The sequence below is a fragment of the Octopus bimaculoides genome, chromosome 1 (assembly GCF_046866305.1).
Source record: "Octopus bimaculoides isolate indiv1 chromosome 1, ASM4686630v1, whole genome shotgun sequence".
Lineage (NCBI taxonomy): Eukaryota > Metazoa > Mollusca > Cephalopoda > Octopoda > Octopodidae > Octopus > Octopus bimaculoides.
This window is the reverse complement of record NC_142928.1, coordinates 39,781,925-39,800,422: the sequence shown is the minus strand read 5'-3', so window position 1 is coordinate 39,800,422 and position 18,498 is coordinate 39,781,925. Positions and strand designations below refer to the sequence as shown.

The 18,498-nt window shown below is 33.0% G+C and overlaps 1 protein-coding gene across 1 annotated transcript; it reads left to right on the top strand.

Annotated features, from left to right (window-relative positions):
- The first annotated feature begins 5,277 nt into the window (after positions 1-5,277).
- LOC106877637 (uncharacterized) lies at positions 5,278-17,036 on the top strand. Its single transcript, XM_014926584.3, has 5 exons — positions 5,278-5,318; positions 9,639-9,700; positions 10,764-10,820; positions 12,104-12,349; positions 16,440-17,036. Exons 2-4 carry the CDS (start codon positions 9,655-9,657, stop codon positions 12,331-12,333), a joined length of 333 nt encoding a protein of 110 aa, XP_014782070.3. The 5' UTR covers positions 5,278-5,318; positions 9,639-9,654; the 3' UTR covers positions 12,334-12,349; positions 16,440-17,036.
- The last annotated feature ends 1,462 nt before the right edge of the window (positions 17,037-18,498 follow it).

Here is an 18,498-nt window from a genome sequence, read left to right as displayed (position 1 = left end):
ATTATAATCATAATTTCGTCTCTCAGTTAGCAGACCCAGTAGTAGTTTAGACATTTTCTTATGATGTGCATTCTGCCTCACCCTTTCCTACCCCATCACCTACTCTGGAAATCTCTCTCTCTCTCTCTCTCTCTCTCTCTCTCTCTCTCTCTCTCTCTCCCTCTCCCTTGTACCAGAAACTCTCTCAACCTCTTTTGGAAACTGATCCTCCTTCCTCAGTAGTCTTTCCTCCACATTACTGTAATATACACACTGCAGTTTGTATTCTTTGCACCAAAATGTGATTGAAAAGTTTCTATCAACTAATTAATTAATTAATTAACTATTTTTATTTTCATTTATCTATCTTTGTATTAACAATGCTTGCATAGCACTTGACTATTTCTACTAACCTTATTTGCCCATCTTTGTATTAACTATGTTTGTATAGCACTCACTTCAGCTACATGCAACTGTGAAACACAAATGAACAATGATAGATTAAATGCGAGGACAACTATTATGAGATGTCTGTTGACAAACGTTTTTTGAAACCTTCCTTTGAGAAGTGGAATGCTGTCCCCCTTCCCCTTGCTCCCTCCCTCCTCCCCTTCATATCCTTAGAGATGGCACTGTAAGCACAATGAAAGGTAGGTCTGGTGAGATTGTTGAGATTCTTGAATGGAGGAGTGATAGGATAGGTGGTGTGGGCATACTCCTAGCTGAGAAATGGGTGGATAAAGTGACTGAAGTAATAAGAGTGTACTCTAGATTACTTAAACTTAGACTAGTTTTACAAAATAGTATAGTGACAATTATCTCTGCCTATGCCCTTCAAATGAGTTTGCAAAATAAACAAAAGGATTGTTTTATGATATTATTTTGCAGATTACATTAAAAACAAAGGACAGTGACCTTCTCTTCATGGCTGGTGACTTCAATGGACACGTTTGGGCAGCAACTGGGTGTTTAGTGCAGTGTGCATGGAGGCCTGGTAATTGGTTTCTATAATGAGGAGGGAACAAGGTTTCTGAAGTTCTGTGATGCAGATAACATAACGATGTACAACACCAACTTCAAGAAGCCTGCCAGTCATCTGATAACTTATCAATCTGGTGACCAAGCTAGCCAGATTGATTACATTCTCACCAGAAATTGAGATATATGTTTGATCAAAAATATAAAGACTTTCCCCGGTGGAGAATGTATTCCTCAGCATAGGCTAGTCATTAGTAACTTCAGACTACAGGCTATAAGGATTTCAATAAGAAGGCCAGTCTGGAAAAGAAAGATCTGGGAGCTTAAGGATCCTTTGAATACATAGAGATTTAGGGACATCGTAACTGAAGCATGTAATGAGAAAGAAGAAGAGTTACAGACATATAACATAGAAGATAACTGGAACTTCCTGCAAGACAACTTAATGAGAGTCATAGACCAAATCAGCAGTGCAGGAAGATGCTCTGAGAATGCAGCTGCTAGAATAAGAACTGGCTGGGTGAAGTTCAGAGAACTGCTATCTTTGTTGGTAACAAAGGGCCTCTTCCTATGAGTAAAAGGCAGATTGTGTGAACAGCCAAGCTACCTGACAGTGAAATATGGGCTGTGACTGTAGAGGACATGCAATGGCTTGAAAGAAATGAAGCTAGTATGCTCTGCAGGATGGGCAATGACAATGTACATGTACAACAATGTGTGAGTGCCTTATGAGAAAAATTGGGTGTAAGAGGCATCAGATGAATGTGCACAAGCGAAGAATGATATGGACATGTGATGCATATGGACGAGGACAGCTGCTTAAAGAAGTGCCAGTCTCTAACTGGAGCGAACCTGTGGAAGAGGTAGATCCAGGAAAAGTAGGCCAAAGTTGTGAAATGATATCTTTGGAAATGTGATCACAGAGGCGATGACAAGTGAGTGAGACTTTTGGTGATTAGCTGCACTTGAGAAGAAACATCAGGCTAAGTGAAATCATAGTCATGACCAGTGCCATTGATACATAAAAGGTACCTGTGCTTGTGACACGTTAAAGGTGCCAGGTTCACTCTGTGAAGTGGTTGGCTTTAGGAAGGGCATCCAGCCATAGAAACCAGACCGAAACAGACTGGAGCCTGGTGCAGCTATCTGGTTTACCAGTTTCAGTCAAACCATTTAATCCATGTCAGCATGGAAAACGGTTGCTAAATGATGGTGATGATGTTGATGATGATGATCATGATGATGCTGATGATGATGATGTACGTTCTGTAAGAGATCAAACACTTAGTGAACAGACATCAAAATCAAGCCACATTCACCAAGTCGTAAATGAAGTAATGAATGATGTAGTCATAGAAGATCATGAAATAGATTGAAACTACTTTAATCCTGTTCGTACTCAAACATATGAAAAAAGAATACTGAAAATCTTGCAGAAGCCTGAATGCATGCAACTTCAAAGATTAACTAGAATTTGTAAAAACTAGTTGAGGGTTTTAATTTGTAATTTCTTGTTTTTAATAAATTATGACAATAATTTTTTGATTGTGTGCATAGTATCACTTTTAGAATTAATAACCAAGGTGATCTCAAAAATTGAAATATTGTATGTGAAATATAACATGTCTTGAATAGCACAACAATGCAATGTGGACTATAATAACTCTTATAATTTAATTATTCATAGTATGATATATTTCGGAATGGAATATAAAAATTCCTTCTTCAGATATTGATGGAAATTGATCGAGTCACTGCTATAATATTGTTATTGACTCAGTAAAAATAAACAAACGTGTTAAATATCTGAATGTTTATGATATATGATGACGAAGAATGCATGATGTATAAAGTCATATTTATAAGTAGTTAGTGCCAAATTATTAAATAGATAATGAAAGATTTCACAGTTCTATATTTAAGAGATGAGGAATTATGTACATTATTTACATTACATTTGATGGATATTTGTCCTCATCTTTTTTGTTGCTAACATCAACGTTTTGGCTGATTTACCCTCCAGCCTTCATAAGGTGTCTTGGGGGAATTGATGATATAGGACAAAAAGCATAGTTACTATATTTATTACAGTAGGAATCCCTTTAGAGCTTCTTGTTCTGAAGAACTAGAAAGCACAGGCAAGAAGATCAGAAATAGAAGTAATGGAAACCAGCTGAGATAGCAATAAGAACAACAAGACTCAGTTTCCAGAGCACCATCAATCAATGCTTTAGAAAGAACAAGAGAAATTGCTTTATGCCCAGCCTTGGAAACATGTGAGAAAACATTTTGTTCCTTAACAATAACAATCCATAGCACTTCTCCTTTGTCATGAGATGAAGAATAAATAATGGTTGTTGAGGAAAGTGAACAAACAGTGAAATAAAGTACAAAAGGAGGAGGCAAACAAAAAAACATTCACACAAAAAAAATATAAGAAAACTAATATGGATGAGGAGAAGCAGCTTCCTAAAAGCAACAATGATGCTTCTTTCAAAAAAATTATGAAAACAATGAAGTGCAGGGTGAAGAACTGAACTTCACTGTTCATCAAAAACCAGGAAACTTAAAGATAAACTCACACATCTGTGGTGTAATGGATATTCTTATTGACTAAAAATAATACAGGTGCAGCTAGGTTTGGTATATAGGCAACATGCAAACGATTGATAACTAATAAAAACAAAATAAAACACAATACTAAACTTTTAACATATTACTTGAAGATGTTGGTGTTTCTCAATGCCAACCAACTCAAAGATTTTTGACCAGAGCTTTTGGGTGTACAAGACAATATGATCAATGACAGGCAGAGATATGGGATTTTCTAGCCCAACCCTGCTAGTAATTTTTGATATTTATTTCCTTTAATAACATCATGTTTCAACTATTGTTTGATCAGAGACACCCATCATGACTACCCGTATACCCATGAAGCCCAGTATACTTATCATGACTACCCATCTGATAAGGGTACACCAGGCACATGCATCACATATGCGCATGACATGGTGATCTCATATCAGGATAAATAGCACATTACCTTGCAAGTAAGGCCCAGTTAGAATTTTCTTCAGGTCGTGTAGCCCATCTCACTCAAAAGATCCCTGAATAAGGGTTATTTAAGGATGTTGAATGAAACACCCATGTTTCCAGAGGAGCATTATTCAAGCCCCAAAGAATTCTTCTCAACACATAGCTATGATGCTCCCCCACTACTTCTGCTCATGATTGGAGATGCACATATCGTCAGCCACCAAGAGACATGCTCAACTGGTTAAGGTCAAACAACTGACAAACAAATCTGTGGTATTGAGCGGAATATATACTGCAGCCCATCTTTTACATCAAGACAAAACAATGTACATGATAACACTTCCAAAGAGTTAAGATCAGAAGCCATGAGAACCTGGTGCACCAGGCCAAATATTATCATTATCATTATTATTGGTTGATAAAATATCTAAGGGGTCGTGTAATTGACTAGCTCCTTCCCCACAAAATTGCAAGCCTTGTGCCTATAGCAAGAAGAATCGTCATTGTCACCACCACCACCACCACCACCATCATCGTCATCATTACTGCAAGAAAAGGATACATTTTAGAATGTTTTGTGGGTTAATCTATTCTTAAACAAAAGACTGGATGATAATGGCTTGAATGACTTTGGTGATACCTTTTTCTCAATCAGGTTCACCTCTGGTGTAAAACAACAACTGACATCTATTCTATTTGTCACTCATACATGGAAGACACATCAACTAATGAAGTATTTGAACTCAAAACAAATTAAATTATATACTGTAAGAAAAACATCACCACCACCACCACTTTTGCAACAACTTTGTAATTAATCTAAAATACTTGTTTGTGAGAGTTCCTTCTTTTAGTCATCAATTTTACAATGAAATTGTAATACTTTACGACCAAGTGGGAATTTTCAGCTAGTTATTTTTGCTCCTATCTTTTGTTGAAATAAGCTGTGAGAAAATGGAGTTTACAATCTGAATAAATCCTTGAAACTCTTCACAGGCCTTTTGTTTTTCTCTCATTAGTATTATAACTAAACGAGGTGAGTTTTTTGTTCTAAAATATTGACCTTGCATTTATAATTATTACCATCATGGTTATATATATCATGAAATATTCCCATAATTTGCAAATTAATTATTCATTATATGGGTATCTTCTGTATATGTGTATATATATTGGAATCATACATACACACACGTATGGATGAATTTCTATTGTTTTACTTCTTCTTTTTTCCCAATGCACAGGTGGGAACAGTATAAATACCAAATTTCACTGAGAATCTTCGTAGGTAATACTAAAATTCTGCTACCAACATACGCCATCTGGTAAGTAGTTGATCAATTTAACTGACATTTAAACTGCAATTTCATATCACAAAATTCTCCTTCTGCATTAAATTTGCCATCAAATTTGTCACTGATTTATAATAAATTTTAAAATTTCATAATATTTCTAGTAAGGTTTATCTAATACAATAAGTATGCATCTCTATAAGTCTCTAATAAAACTGATTTTATACATACATACATAGATCACACACAGTCACAGACAGACAGACACACATATATGGATATAAGTATATACAGATATAGAGATATAGAGAGTTAGACAGATAGATAGATAGATATGTGTATTATGCATATATATGTGTGTGTGTGTGTGTGTGTGTATATATATATATATATATATGTGTGTGTGTGTGTGTGTGTGTGTGTATGCACAAGAATGCACATGTGTGTTTTTGTACCCCACCACTGCTTGAAAACTGTTGTTGGTTTGTTTAGGTCTCCATAACTTAGTAATTTGGTACAAGTGACTGATATAAGATGTACCTAGGCTTATAAAAATGAGTTCTAAGGGCGATTCAATTGGCTAAAAGTCTTCAGGTAAATTCCCCAGCATGGCTGCAGTCTAATGACTGAAATAAATAAAAGAGAAAAGAGAAAAGCTACAAGATAGTCATACAAGTGTCACTTATAATGTTATGAGGGAAGCTTCTACACCACCACACAAGCCTTTTGACTTAATGTTTTTCATATGGTTATAAAATATAACTGATACTCTTTGGGTAGAAAGTTTAAAAGAAAAAAACTGCTTTTATCCCAAGAATTTAGGACGATATACAAAAGTATCACTAATTATGTTTTGAATGACACTTACATACAATAAGACTATGAATGGACAATGTTTTCCAACCAGATCAACCGTTGGTATGGATTTTCTAAAGACTTGGACATATTTTTAAAAGTCTACAGCAAACCCTAGACATGTCTTATGGAACACCATAGCACCACAGCAACCATGTGAAACTGCTAGAAATAGCTGTCAAATCTTTGATGTCACACACCTCCCGATGTCAGGGGAAGAACACATTTGATAATGTTATCGCAGCTACATTATAGAATGGTTACAAATAAAGTCTTGCTCAATAAAAAATTACCTTGGTCTAAACAACAAGAACAACAATAACAAAACAACTGTTACTTACATAAGCTTCAATTATACAATAATTTCATCCTTTGCAGCAATTGATAGTGCTTTATTATGATATGCAATTATAGCTATATGGACTAGACTAGTTAAGAAGATTTAAGTGTTTTTGGCCATAGACAGAACACAGAATTAAGATATAAACTGTAAATCTTAGAGATCATACTCTATCATTCAATTCATTGAAAATTATATGTTGTTGTTGTTGATGCTGCTGCTGCTGATGATGATGATAATATGATGATGATGATGATGATGAACAGACGGGTGGAGGAAAAGATGAAATGGGAATGTATTTCTGTAGGATTTCTTTCAAATATATTATTATTAAGCAAATAAAATCAATAAATACTACTGATCAAAATAACTCTCAGATGACATAAATAAAACTCTTTAATCACAAATCGTCTGTTATCCTATATTTCCATTCTGAACGTATACTTTGCAACACAAACAGATGTTCTTTCATCTCATGTTTATTCGGTAAGGGTCAATTCTAACATATATTTCTATGTTTATTCTCACTCTACTCTGAAACTGATAGGTCTTCTGTAATGTTGTTGTCATTGTTATATTTATTGTTTTTACTTTTATTTAGCCTCAGGTTTATGTAGATTGAAGGGACCTCTGACTGAAGGTATTCCATCTGTGGTCAACCTGTCTTAGTTTTCATTTCAGACTTCATTGTCCACTGTATCCTTGATTATTTAAAACAGGAGAGTTTGATTTCAGGGAGGTTTGTCTGCTATTTCTTGGTGATTCAACAATCACAAAAAATATTACCCCTTTGACTCACATTCTCTTAGGTTGCCTAATGACAATAGATCTTCTCTGTAACATAGATACAAATATAAATTCATGATTTATCAAACCTTAGTACTTGAGTAAATCATCTCTTAAACACAGAGTGATGTATTAGCCTAATTTGTATACTTTCCCTGCTTTCAACCCTTGGAATGTGGCTACGTTGGGGCATCACCTTCAAGGACTTTTAGTCAAGTACATCAGATCCTAGTAAGTTGTCTGACCCTTGGCAGGGCCACCTTCGTGTAAATGAAAAACTTGCCTCAGACCTAAATACTACAAGGTATCATTATTCAGATCTTGTTTATTAAGATTACACACACATATGTATTAATGTGTGTGTGTGTGTGTGTGTGTGTGTGTGTGTGTGTGTGTGTGCATTTTAATATTATCACTACTTCTGAAGAGTTATCCATATTCTCAAGTGCAATACTAAGTGTGAAATCAACGATAATATTCTGACAAGTTATATGCCATAATAATATACTGCTTGATGATATATAAAAATATAACCCCTCTATTTCTATTTCTTATTTTGAGTGCAGGATCGTCTCTTTATAGCTTTATTGACTGCACTGGGAAATTCAATATACTGGGCCCTATAGTATTTCTTATTGACAGCAAACCACATTATACATAGATCATAATTGTGAGGCCCCTGGGCAACTGCCCAGTTTGCCTATGCCTTAAGACAACTCCTGAGCATGCTTTTTTTTAAAACTTATGGCTGGTGAACTGGTAATAAATATGTATGTATATATATATCTATGGATGTATGATTTTTCTTTGCATTTAATTTAAGTTTTTGAGAGAGTTCAAGCTGGTTGTTAACATGCTAACAAAGTAACTTTTGAGTTAAGAGAGTTTCTGGTGTTTGTAAATATATGGTTGAGTTGGAATGTCTTATGAATCTTCACTGTGACACTGACAGATTGAATTTGAAGAATCCATGCCAGTTTCTCTTGCTCTTTTCCTGTGACACTGAGTATTTCTAAGTTTTTGGCCAAATTTGTTGGTATGTGTATGTGTATGTATGTATGTGACCGCGAGATCACTGCCCTAACCACTGGGCCATTGCGCCTCCACTTTAGGATAGCGGTTTCGATTCCCAGACCGGGCATTGTGAGTGTTTATTGAGCGAAAACACCTAAAGCTCCATGAAGCTCCGGCAGCGGGGTTGTGGCAAACCCTGCTGTACTCTTCCACCACAACTTTCTCTCACTCTTTCTTCCTGTTTCTGTTGACCCGTATTTCAAAGGGCCAGCCTTGTCACACTGTGTCACGCTGAATATCCCCGAGAACTATGTTAAGGGTACACGTGTCTGTGGAGTGCTCAGCCACTTGCACATTAATTTCACGAGCAGGCTGTTCCGTTGATCGGATCAACTGGAACCCTCGACGTCGTAAGCGACAGAGTGCCAACAACAACATATGTATGTATGTATGTATGTATATATGTGTGTGTGTATGTATGTGTGTGTATGTATGTATGTGTGTGTACATATGTATTTGTGTATGCATGTATGTGTGTATGTATATGTATGTACATTTGTATGCATGCATGTATGTACATATGTACATACATATGTATGTCATAGACTCGTAGACTTCCCTGCCAGAGACAACAGATGAGGCTTCTGAAATTTCTTGCTGAACCTGCACAGATTATTTGTTTACAGAGATCGAATGTATGTTCTCTACATTAGCTCTTTCCCTTCATCAAACCGACATTGCCTAAGGTGCATGATGTGCTATACATTAGATGTTCAAATGATCATAGAGCAATGTGAAATAAATGTTTTGCTCAAGAACTCAACTCATCCTAATCCGAGAACTGAAACCACAAGCTTGCAATTAAGTGTGCAACATTATAACCACACTATTTCAATCTACCAAATTTCCCTCACAAAATTATTTGTCAACTGAAAGTTTAGAAGAAATCATTTATGAAGTACACAGCCATACCAATGTATATCTGGTAAATGGCTAAATCTAATCCAGATGTCTGATTACTAGATTTTTTTCCATTAAAACTTAATACATTTTTTATTAAGTTGTAGTTATTCAGTAAATTGGTTATCTTTTACTTCTAAAACATTATATTTCCCGACGTTATTTTTATGTAAATACTTATACTAAATAAGCTTAAGTAGTTAATACTTTATAACTTTCCAGAATAAATTCTATATATTTTATATTTATTAATAGTCTATCTAACACATTACACACATTTCCCCTTTGCAAAATTATATTTTCTATTATGTCAAAACGATTTGCTTTTCAACATGCATTTCCTTATCAAAATGATTTGGCATATTCACATTAAAAATAAATTATTTTACTTTTGACAGCTCTATTTTCAAAAACATGACAATGGCTTCAACTTCTCTCCTGGTTTGCCTGTTTGTTACAGGTAAGATTTATAAATGAACTCCTAATTACTTCTGCAAATGCACACATAATATATTATCATATATCACATTTGTGTGCTGAGCAGTGCACTTAAAACAACAGATACTTGAAATTCATAAACCTCTTGCTACAAGTATCCTGAATAATTTGATTTATAATTAAGAGAAACAAATGATGGAAAAGTAGTTGATTTGCAGATATATTTTTCAGGATAACCTCCATGGATTCAGCTGCCACGTAACAGAAAAACTAAGCACTACTTCAACAAATACCCTAAGTGTGTTGATAGTCTAAGACTTACCATGCAAAATCCTACAGATAACATAGACAAGAGTCCTTAGTCATTTCTATCCATAAGTTTAACTTTTTGGTAACGAAGAGATTTTATTTGGATGCTGGATTCACGTCAAGTCCTGGAACCTTTTCCAATAGAAAGAGAATGTTATATTTCTTTATTAACATACTTTTATAACGTCCAAATGTGCCAATTTGCATGTATACATCTTAATATTATTTTAAGTTTATAAATGAAAACTGTTATCTATAGTCACCAAAAACTATATATGTTTAGAAAAACGATTTTTGTAATGCGAAGACTATTTTCCTTTCATTTGTGGCTTATAATTGACAAATTACTTTTCAGTTCAAATTTGCGTAATGTCATATAAAAATTGTCAGTATAGAAGGATGAAAAGTTGAATGTAATATGCAATTGACTGCTATCACACAACTCCTAATAAGAGCTAAGATTTGAAATCCATTGTCATGTTGGAACAACATCAGCAATGTATTTAGTTTCAATCTTGAGTGGTTTTATAACAGAAACTGTCTTTAGTTTTCGTAGAAATCGAACAGATTACAACTTTTGAAAAATATCGAATTTTGAATGTAAATATAATGTAAACACTAATAATAGGTGACCACCCAAGTAAAAAGATAATGAATTAGATAAAGAGATTAATAAAACATTTAATAAATAATGCATTAGTTATGAATTAAGAAGTGAATATATTATCGCAAAAAGTTATAAATGAGATTTACTATCAATTTTGTAACAATTTCAGTGTTCGTTGGATTGCTTGCCACTCCTACAACAGCTAATGCTAACTGGATAGCTGGAGGTAAATATTTTTATGTTTTTTCTTCAAAAGTAAATCAATTTAAATTATTAAAAATGTTGTTTACAAAACAAAATCTAATACAAAGTACTTTAAAGTATATTTAGATTGTAACCTGGTATTATCAGTAGTCATAATATTTAGATTAATCATTATGCATTAATGGTTAAACATTATACATCAAACATTAGACATATCTAATTAATCTTCAGACATAATTAATTAATCTTCAAATATAAGTCCTGTTATTATTAATGTCATTTTAAAAAGTAATTAAGCAATTTATTAATGTGAAAAAAAAAAAAGATATTTGCAAGCTCACTAATTTGCAACAAGTAGCTCAACTCAATCTTCATTCATACACACATATATCTGTCTGTATGTATGTGTATGTATTTATGTGTGTGTTAGCTGAGTATATGTTTATACATATGTGTGTATGAGTGCATTAACACATGTCTGGAGTGTCCCAATGAGGGAAATGTACTAAAAATATGTAGTATATTTTCCTTATTTCTTTGAATCAGAAGATTTACTCCTATACTGCTCTGATTTTCATGTCAACCTGTGTGCATTCATTCAGGTGATGAAGAAAAGAATTTTTGCCATCATAGTATGTATATCCAAACAAGAAACCTTAATTAATGATGTGAATTATCTATCTATCTATCTATCTATCTATCTATCTATCTATCTATCTAGCTTGATCGCTCCTTTTTTTTTTTTCGATCCCTTTTGATCGAACTCCCCCCGTTTTTCCTTCCTACAATCCCTTTTGATCGACACACACCCTTTTTAAAATTAAAAAAAAAAAAAATTTTTTTTCTCCTTCCCCCTCCCAAAAAGAAAAGCTCTACATTGTATTTGTCCCATCTTCGTTGAGCCCTGTGTGGCTAATAAAAGAAATGTATCTATCTATCTATCTATCTATCTATCTATCTATCTATCTATCTATCTATATATATATATATATATATATATATATATATGGAGTGCCCAAAAGTAATCGGAAATGTTCTTTGTGAGACAAACCCATTGTAGTTTGAGCTGCTGCCATTAGAAGCCACTTGATGCGACTCTCAGGCATCAGTCTGCTGACTGGTATCATCCACTGAGGTTGTACAGCCACATGGTGCATCTTTGATTTGTAGTGCTTCTCCCTTGTTCATCAATTTTTGTGACACCAAAAAATGAATTGTGTAGAATTTACATATATGAATTTTCTAAATTTATTATTGACTTTAAAACATACAAATAATAAATATATTATTCTTTAAAACAAATAGCAGGATACCATGGCGGTTATAATCATCCAATTGGCCTCTCTGACATCTTGCTTAATATCAGACCCTATGTAGATACACTTGTACATACGGAAAATCCAGGTATTACTGCCTACCACATTCCACATATGAATTTCGTCTATAATTCTAATGATCAATACCCACACTATTCTGGTGCAGATTATACTTATGGAAATTATCCTGCAGAAAATTATCCTTTCGTACACTATTAAGTCTTATATCAAGAAGGTAAGTTAAGAATAAATTCTCATATTTACGTGTTTTTATATGACTTCTATGTCTTTAATTCTTTATTCAGTTTCAAACAAAATTTATCAGTTTGGTCAATTGTTTTAGAAATATTTTTTTTATGGTGGCATAATTTAATTAGATATTGATTTGATGCAGTATATTTAAAGACAGATGCTCTTCATTTTGTCAGCCTTTTCATGTTTTACAATGTTAAGGGAGTTTTTATTTCCACTGCTTCAAGCGTGAAAAATCAGGAGACACAATCTTGCAGAAGATTGTTCAAGTGAAAATTGACTTGAACAATCTTCTGCAAGAAATGGAAATTACAACTTTCAGACACAAGCATACACACACACACACACACACACACACACACACACACACACACACACACACACACACACACACACACACACACACTCACACGAACACATACGAACACACACACCTGCACAAACATACACACATGCATGCGTGCGCGCACACACACACACACATACAAACACACACAACCATACACACACACACACATGCACACACACTATACCATCATTGAAAATCAGATGCAAATCAATGATGATGAATATATATATATATATATATATATATATATATATATATATATATATATATATATACATATATATATCAGGGACATACCGCCTAGGTTGGCAAGGTAGGCAGTGCCTACCTTGAATAAAATAGATTGATAACAACATTTTCTTTTTATGGAAAAATATGCACCTAGTTCCAGAAAATTATAAACGTTACTCTGATTATTATGCATAAAATGCAAAGTATTTTATTTTTTGTAGATTAAATAGACATAATTTGCCCCCGCCTTTCAATCTCAGTATTTAAGCTATACATAGTACTAATGTAGTATACGTGTTGCATACATTCTTCCAACAACCTTTTCCTTACGTGCTATAAAGGCAGAAGTAAATCTGCCTTCAACTCAGTCATGTGGCTGTGTTTCACTTATTTTTTGTATTTTTTACTACATAAATATCACCAACTGCCTATTCTGAGTAACTATTGATGGCACATGCCTGATGTATATGCATGTATGCATGTATGTTTATGCTAAGTTGTATAAAAACTTAGCATTAAACTGAAAGATTATTCACTACTTTTATGTAGAGGGCATATTTATTAACATTTTGATGGTAACTTTAAGGCTTTGGTTTGTTCACCATCAGATATTCTGATGAAGGTGTGCCACTGTCACAGTCAATCTTTTCCTTGTTACATTCACACACACACACATGCATGCACACATGCATGCACACATGCACAAGCAAACATACACACACTCACACACATATATATGTGTGCATATATATATATATGTGTATGTATATTTATATGTATATTTATGAAATCTAACGAGATTCTAAGGATCTAATGATAGTTATGTATGTGTTTTTTCGTGTTTTGTTCGAATGGTAACCACTCCTGAAGAAGTGCCAAATGTCTAAATCCAGTGAACCAGTCACTGGATAAGTTTGGCACAGAAATGTTAACATAGAGTGGTGAATAAATCGATATATCGAATTTGAAGTCTCTGTCTCTTTTGAATATGAAAATTTAAAAGTTAAAAACCTTATAATATATATATATATATATATATATATATATATGCATATATGCTAAGGTCACTGAGGAACACAATAGGAGAGAAATAGTGCAATATACACATACAAGTCTATATATATGTATGTGCATGTGTGTATGTATATATGAATGTATACATAAATATATGCATGTGCATATACATATATGTAGGAGCAGGGAGTATGTATGACAATTCATGTTCCCTTGTCTTAACATCTTGCACAAATTATAAATAAATGGTTACCATCATAAAAGTGGTTGCAGTCATCTGCATTCTTCCATGAAAGTATGTTCAGTCATTGTGTTTTTCATGTATGAAGGACGAGAGAAAATAAGCCTTGCCTGGAGAAAGGTGAGGGTAGGTAACAGAAAGAGTATCCAGCTATAGAAAAAACTGTCGCAGTGAATTCTATCTTAGCAATGCAAGTATAAAAATGTTGCTGTTAAACCTATAATGATGTGGATATGGATTTCATATGAGTTCAATGGTATGAAATTAATATATTTCAAGTATAGCGATTGTAAAATAGCATATTAGATTCGTGAACAGTTGTATTTCTTTGGATATCTCCTAATGTGAACCTGGCACTAAAATCCTTTCCTGCATATCTTTTGAATCCTCTTTGTAAAGCTAAGGGCTTTTTTGTGAATAATAAGCCTGCATATCCATAAATCCAACAACAGAACCATGTACATGGGTACTAAACTGATAGGCATCAATGCAGTGATATTAAATGGAGTTGATTGTGTAAACATATAATTATGGCAAGTTTCTGACAATTTGAATTCACAACATGGTTTTCATTTTCTGTTGCAGTCATTTCACTTTATTCTCAAATACCTTTAAGAAAGTTATGAGCATCAATCTATTTCATTTTTGCCCCTGTAAATCTAAAAATTCATGTCTTTCTCAAAAATCAATTATGTTGACGTATGTCAGTTTCTATGAACAAAACTATCTAAATATATAATGTATTATAGTTTCAGCATATCTAAAGCCCAACTATATTTAGTTGTAATTTCAAACAATATATACTCAGTATGCCTTTTGTATTGTTTATTGTAAACTCTAAATAGTTTATGAAGAAATTGGAAATTAATGAATTCTGCCTGTATTCAAGAAACAATTGGTTACCATTGTGATGCAGAAAAATGAAAATTCATTGGATATCATTGATTGAAATTGAATAATATAGAAATAGCTAATGAAATGAATTTGGTATAATGAATTTACTGCTATACTGACTATAGATATATTCCATCATGAATATGATTATTGATTGCTTGTTGTTAGATTGTTAGTGTAAAACTTCAAAGACTGATCATGAATATATCCCACATCAATATGATGTTGGGAATAACGCTTCAGTTTACAATGAAGGGAAAACAGTTACAACTATAAGAAAACTTTTAAGATTAATAAAATTATAATTAGAACATAGAAATCAATGTCTTTCTAAATTCTTTAGACACATGGCTATTCAGACTATATTTTTGCTTAAATTTTTTCCTGCTTTGTCTAAATTGTTCAATTATATATAATGATAAATCAATCTATAATACTTTGTTGAATTAAATGGACCTCAGCAAATTTTATTCTCTAGTAGAGACTCAAGATAAGTTTGGCTTCCATTTCTGAATACAGGGATCTTACTAAATACTATATTTTGACTTGTTTTGCATTGCCAAGTTCCAGGGAATAGTTTGAATTTAATGTCACCCATCAATAATGCATCTATGGTTGTTAGAGTGAAGATATGAACATGTACCTAAGCAAGAGTGCTATTTTTTTTTTTTAATTGTTAATATTAAAGAAAAAGTAGTCCAACTAATAGGCAAATTCACTCATTAATATGCTGTATTCTCTGCCTGTGTTTCCATTATCACTACTATCAAATCTGATATTCCAAAATCCAAATGTTCTCAAAGCATTGTTCTCCCTCGTCTTTCATCTTTACCATATCTCATTCTACAAAATTCAAATGTAAATACTTATCCAATTCTTTGTCTTTTAAAATGAATTACCTGGAACTTGTTCACTCTCGCAGAACATTGAATTCATTGACTTTCCCAGTCTGAAAGAACTGCAAAGATTATGCATATTTCATCCCACCTAAAAATATTAAAAATAAGTTGGCTAGTATGCCATAACTTCAACTAACATTGAATCCCTTTCCATATGTTAGGAGCAGTAAAATGAAATATAGCCGAGGAAAGAATACTGAGCCTAGTAAATAGGTGCCAGACCAAATATAATTAAAGCTAATTTTAAAATAAACAAAGTAGAAAATATTCCAAGCGTTTTTACTGTTATTAAATTTGTTCTAGTTTATAAATTTGAATACATCTTTTTATGTCTCTGCATCTTAAATTACACTGTAGCACCAAAGTAGAAACAAAACAATTGATCAATAAATTACCATTTTATTTTATTCCTTCAATATATTTATGTATTTTTCTTTATTTTCAGATAACATAGAGAAATGACTAAGCTTAAAACCAAATTACAGATTAAGGAAGAAAAGAAAGTTATATATCACAAATAAGATATTTGTTAGATCAAAGGATTTTTATTAATTGTTTTAAAGGTTCCCAGCAAAATAAAACTTAGATTAATCATGACTTTCTTCTTGATAAAAAAATATACTTCATAAAAATATTTCTTTTGAGTTAAACTTGAAATAAAACAAGTTTTCCTCTAGAGAAATCTTTCCTTCCAAAATAGTATTCCTTAACTCTTAACCTTTAAGTGCTGAACAGAAATAAAATACTATCTTCAGAGCTATTCTTGTGTTAAATAAATAAATGAAGGATTTAGTCTTACACCAAGAGCATAGCAAGCCTTTATTTCTTTGTGTATAAGTCATGTTTGCAATAAATTTCCCAATTTATGCTCTCTTGAATGACATTATGAATGATTTATGAAAAGCTTCTAATAAAAACAATAAAATAACTTTAGAATAGATTTGATTGAATGTAACATAATGTTATTGTAAGCCCTATCACTCAAAGGCATTAGAATATTACTTAATACAGATTGTGGAAAAATAAAAGAAGTAAAACATTTTGGCAAGACATTTTGTTTATAATTATGTTTCAGTAAAAAGACACTGACCAATTTTCATGATTTTCATGATTTACAATGAACTTCAAAGAAATTTACTTTGTTATTGAAATCAGCCTTTACCAAACAGATCTATGAGTGAAGACATTTCAACCATGACTATTCCCATTTTTATTTCAATATAGTGCAACCAGTATAAAAGAACATTAGTAACAGTAACACATAGATGCATGGTATACATTGCTTTGCTAAACATCATACCAGAATTGCAAGAAGTCAAGGGAAAGCTTCCTTTAATGAATCACACTCTTTACATCTACCACCAGAACAAATTAAGTTACAATAAAGTTATTGAGAAAGTGATACAATGACAATTTCAGCCTCTATATCAATGGAAATGATGAAAATTGAACAGAAACTGACTGGTGTAGATCCAAACTGGGTAAAATAGAAATACGTTAATGAATTGAGGACTAGCATTTGCAGAGTCCAAGTAACTGCCAAAAAATAGAAATACAGCTCCTCCAATGATATCTTGTGTCAGAGTGATATGGAACCACAAACTACAGAATAGTTACTGAGATGCACTTCTTGAGGTTGTTCTTCAGTACCATTATTCCATGTCTTCTTGGGTTTCCCACTTTTACATGTTCCATCCACTTTGAGAGATCAGTATTTCTTTATGGAGCTGTTAGCATCCATCTGCATTACATGACCAAATGAACAGTCTTCTCTCTTGCACACAACCAAAGCCTAACTTCACTCTCAGAGCACTGTCACACTGTCAAACATGTACACTACATTACACATCCAGTAGAACATACTAGCCTCCTACCTTTCTAACCTTCACATGTCCTCTGCATTCAGGGCCCATGTCTCACTATCATGTAGAAATGCTGTCTGCATAAAAATCTCACATTTGATATTCATTGTCACCTAAAGCTATGCTAACTTCATTTTTTTTTACTTTTTATTCAATTGGTCAATGATTAGAATTGATACAGAAGAGTAATTTTTGTTGCATATTTGAAATAATAAAACAATGGAGTGGATTGATTTTCTGTGACAAGTGATAGACCAGTGTTCAGACACGTGTCCTCCTTTAGAGAGAAATATACAGAGGCCAATATGGTAGCTGCTACATTTTCATTGCTTTTTAGTGACCATTGTACCATGTTCACCCCTATATTTTCACTCTCCAAAGGACAAATGTTTGAAATGTTGGATTGCTCACTTCATATGGTAATCAAATCTTACCTTGTTTCACTAGAATTGATCTGAAGCTAATGAACAAAGGTAAAAGATTAAAAGGCAAAGGTACGAATATCAGCAACTTGTATTGGTTCAAGAAAACCAAATCATGAGTACTTGAATGTCATTGTTTAAATGCAATTCAAAAAAGTGTAATAATCCATTTAGCTATTTTTTAAGGTCTCACAGCCAAAATCAAAGCAAATCTTGATTT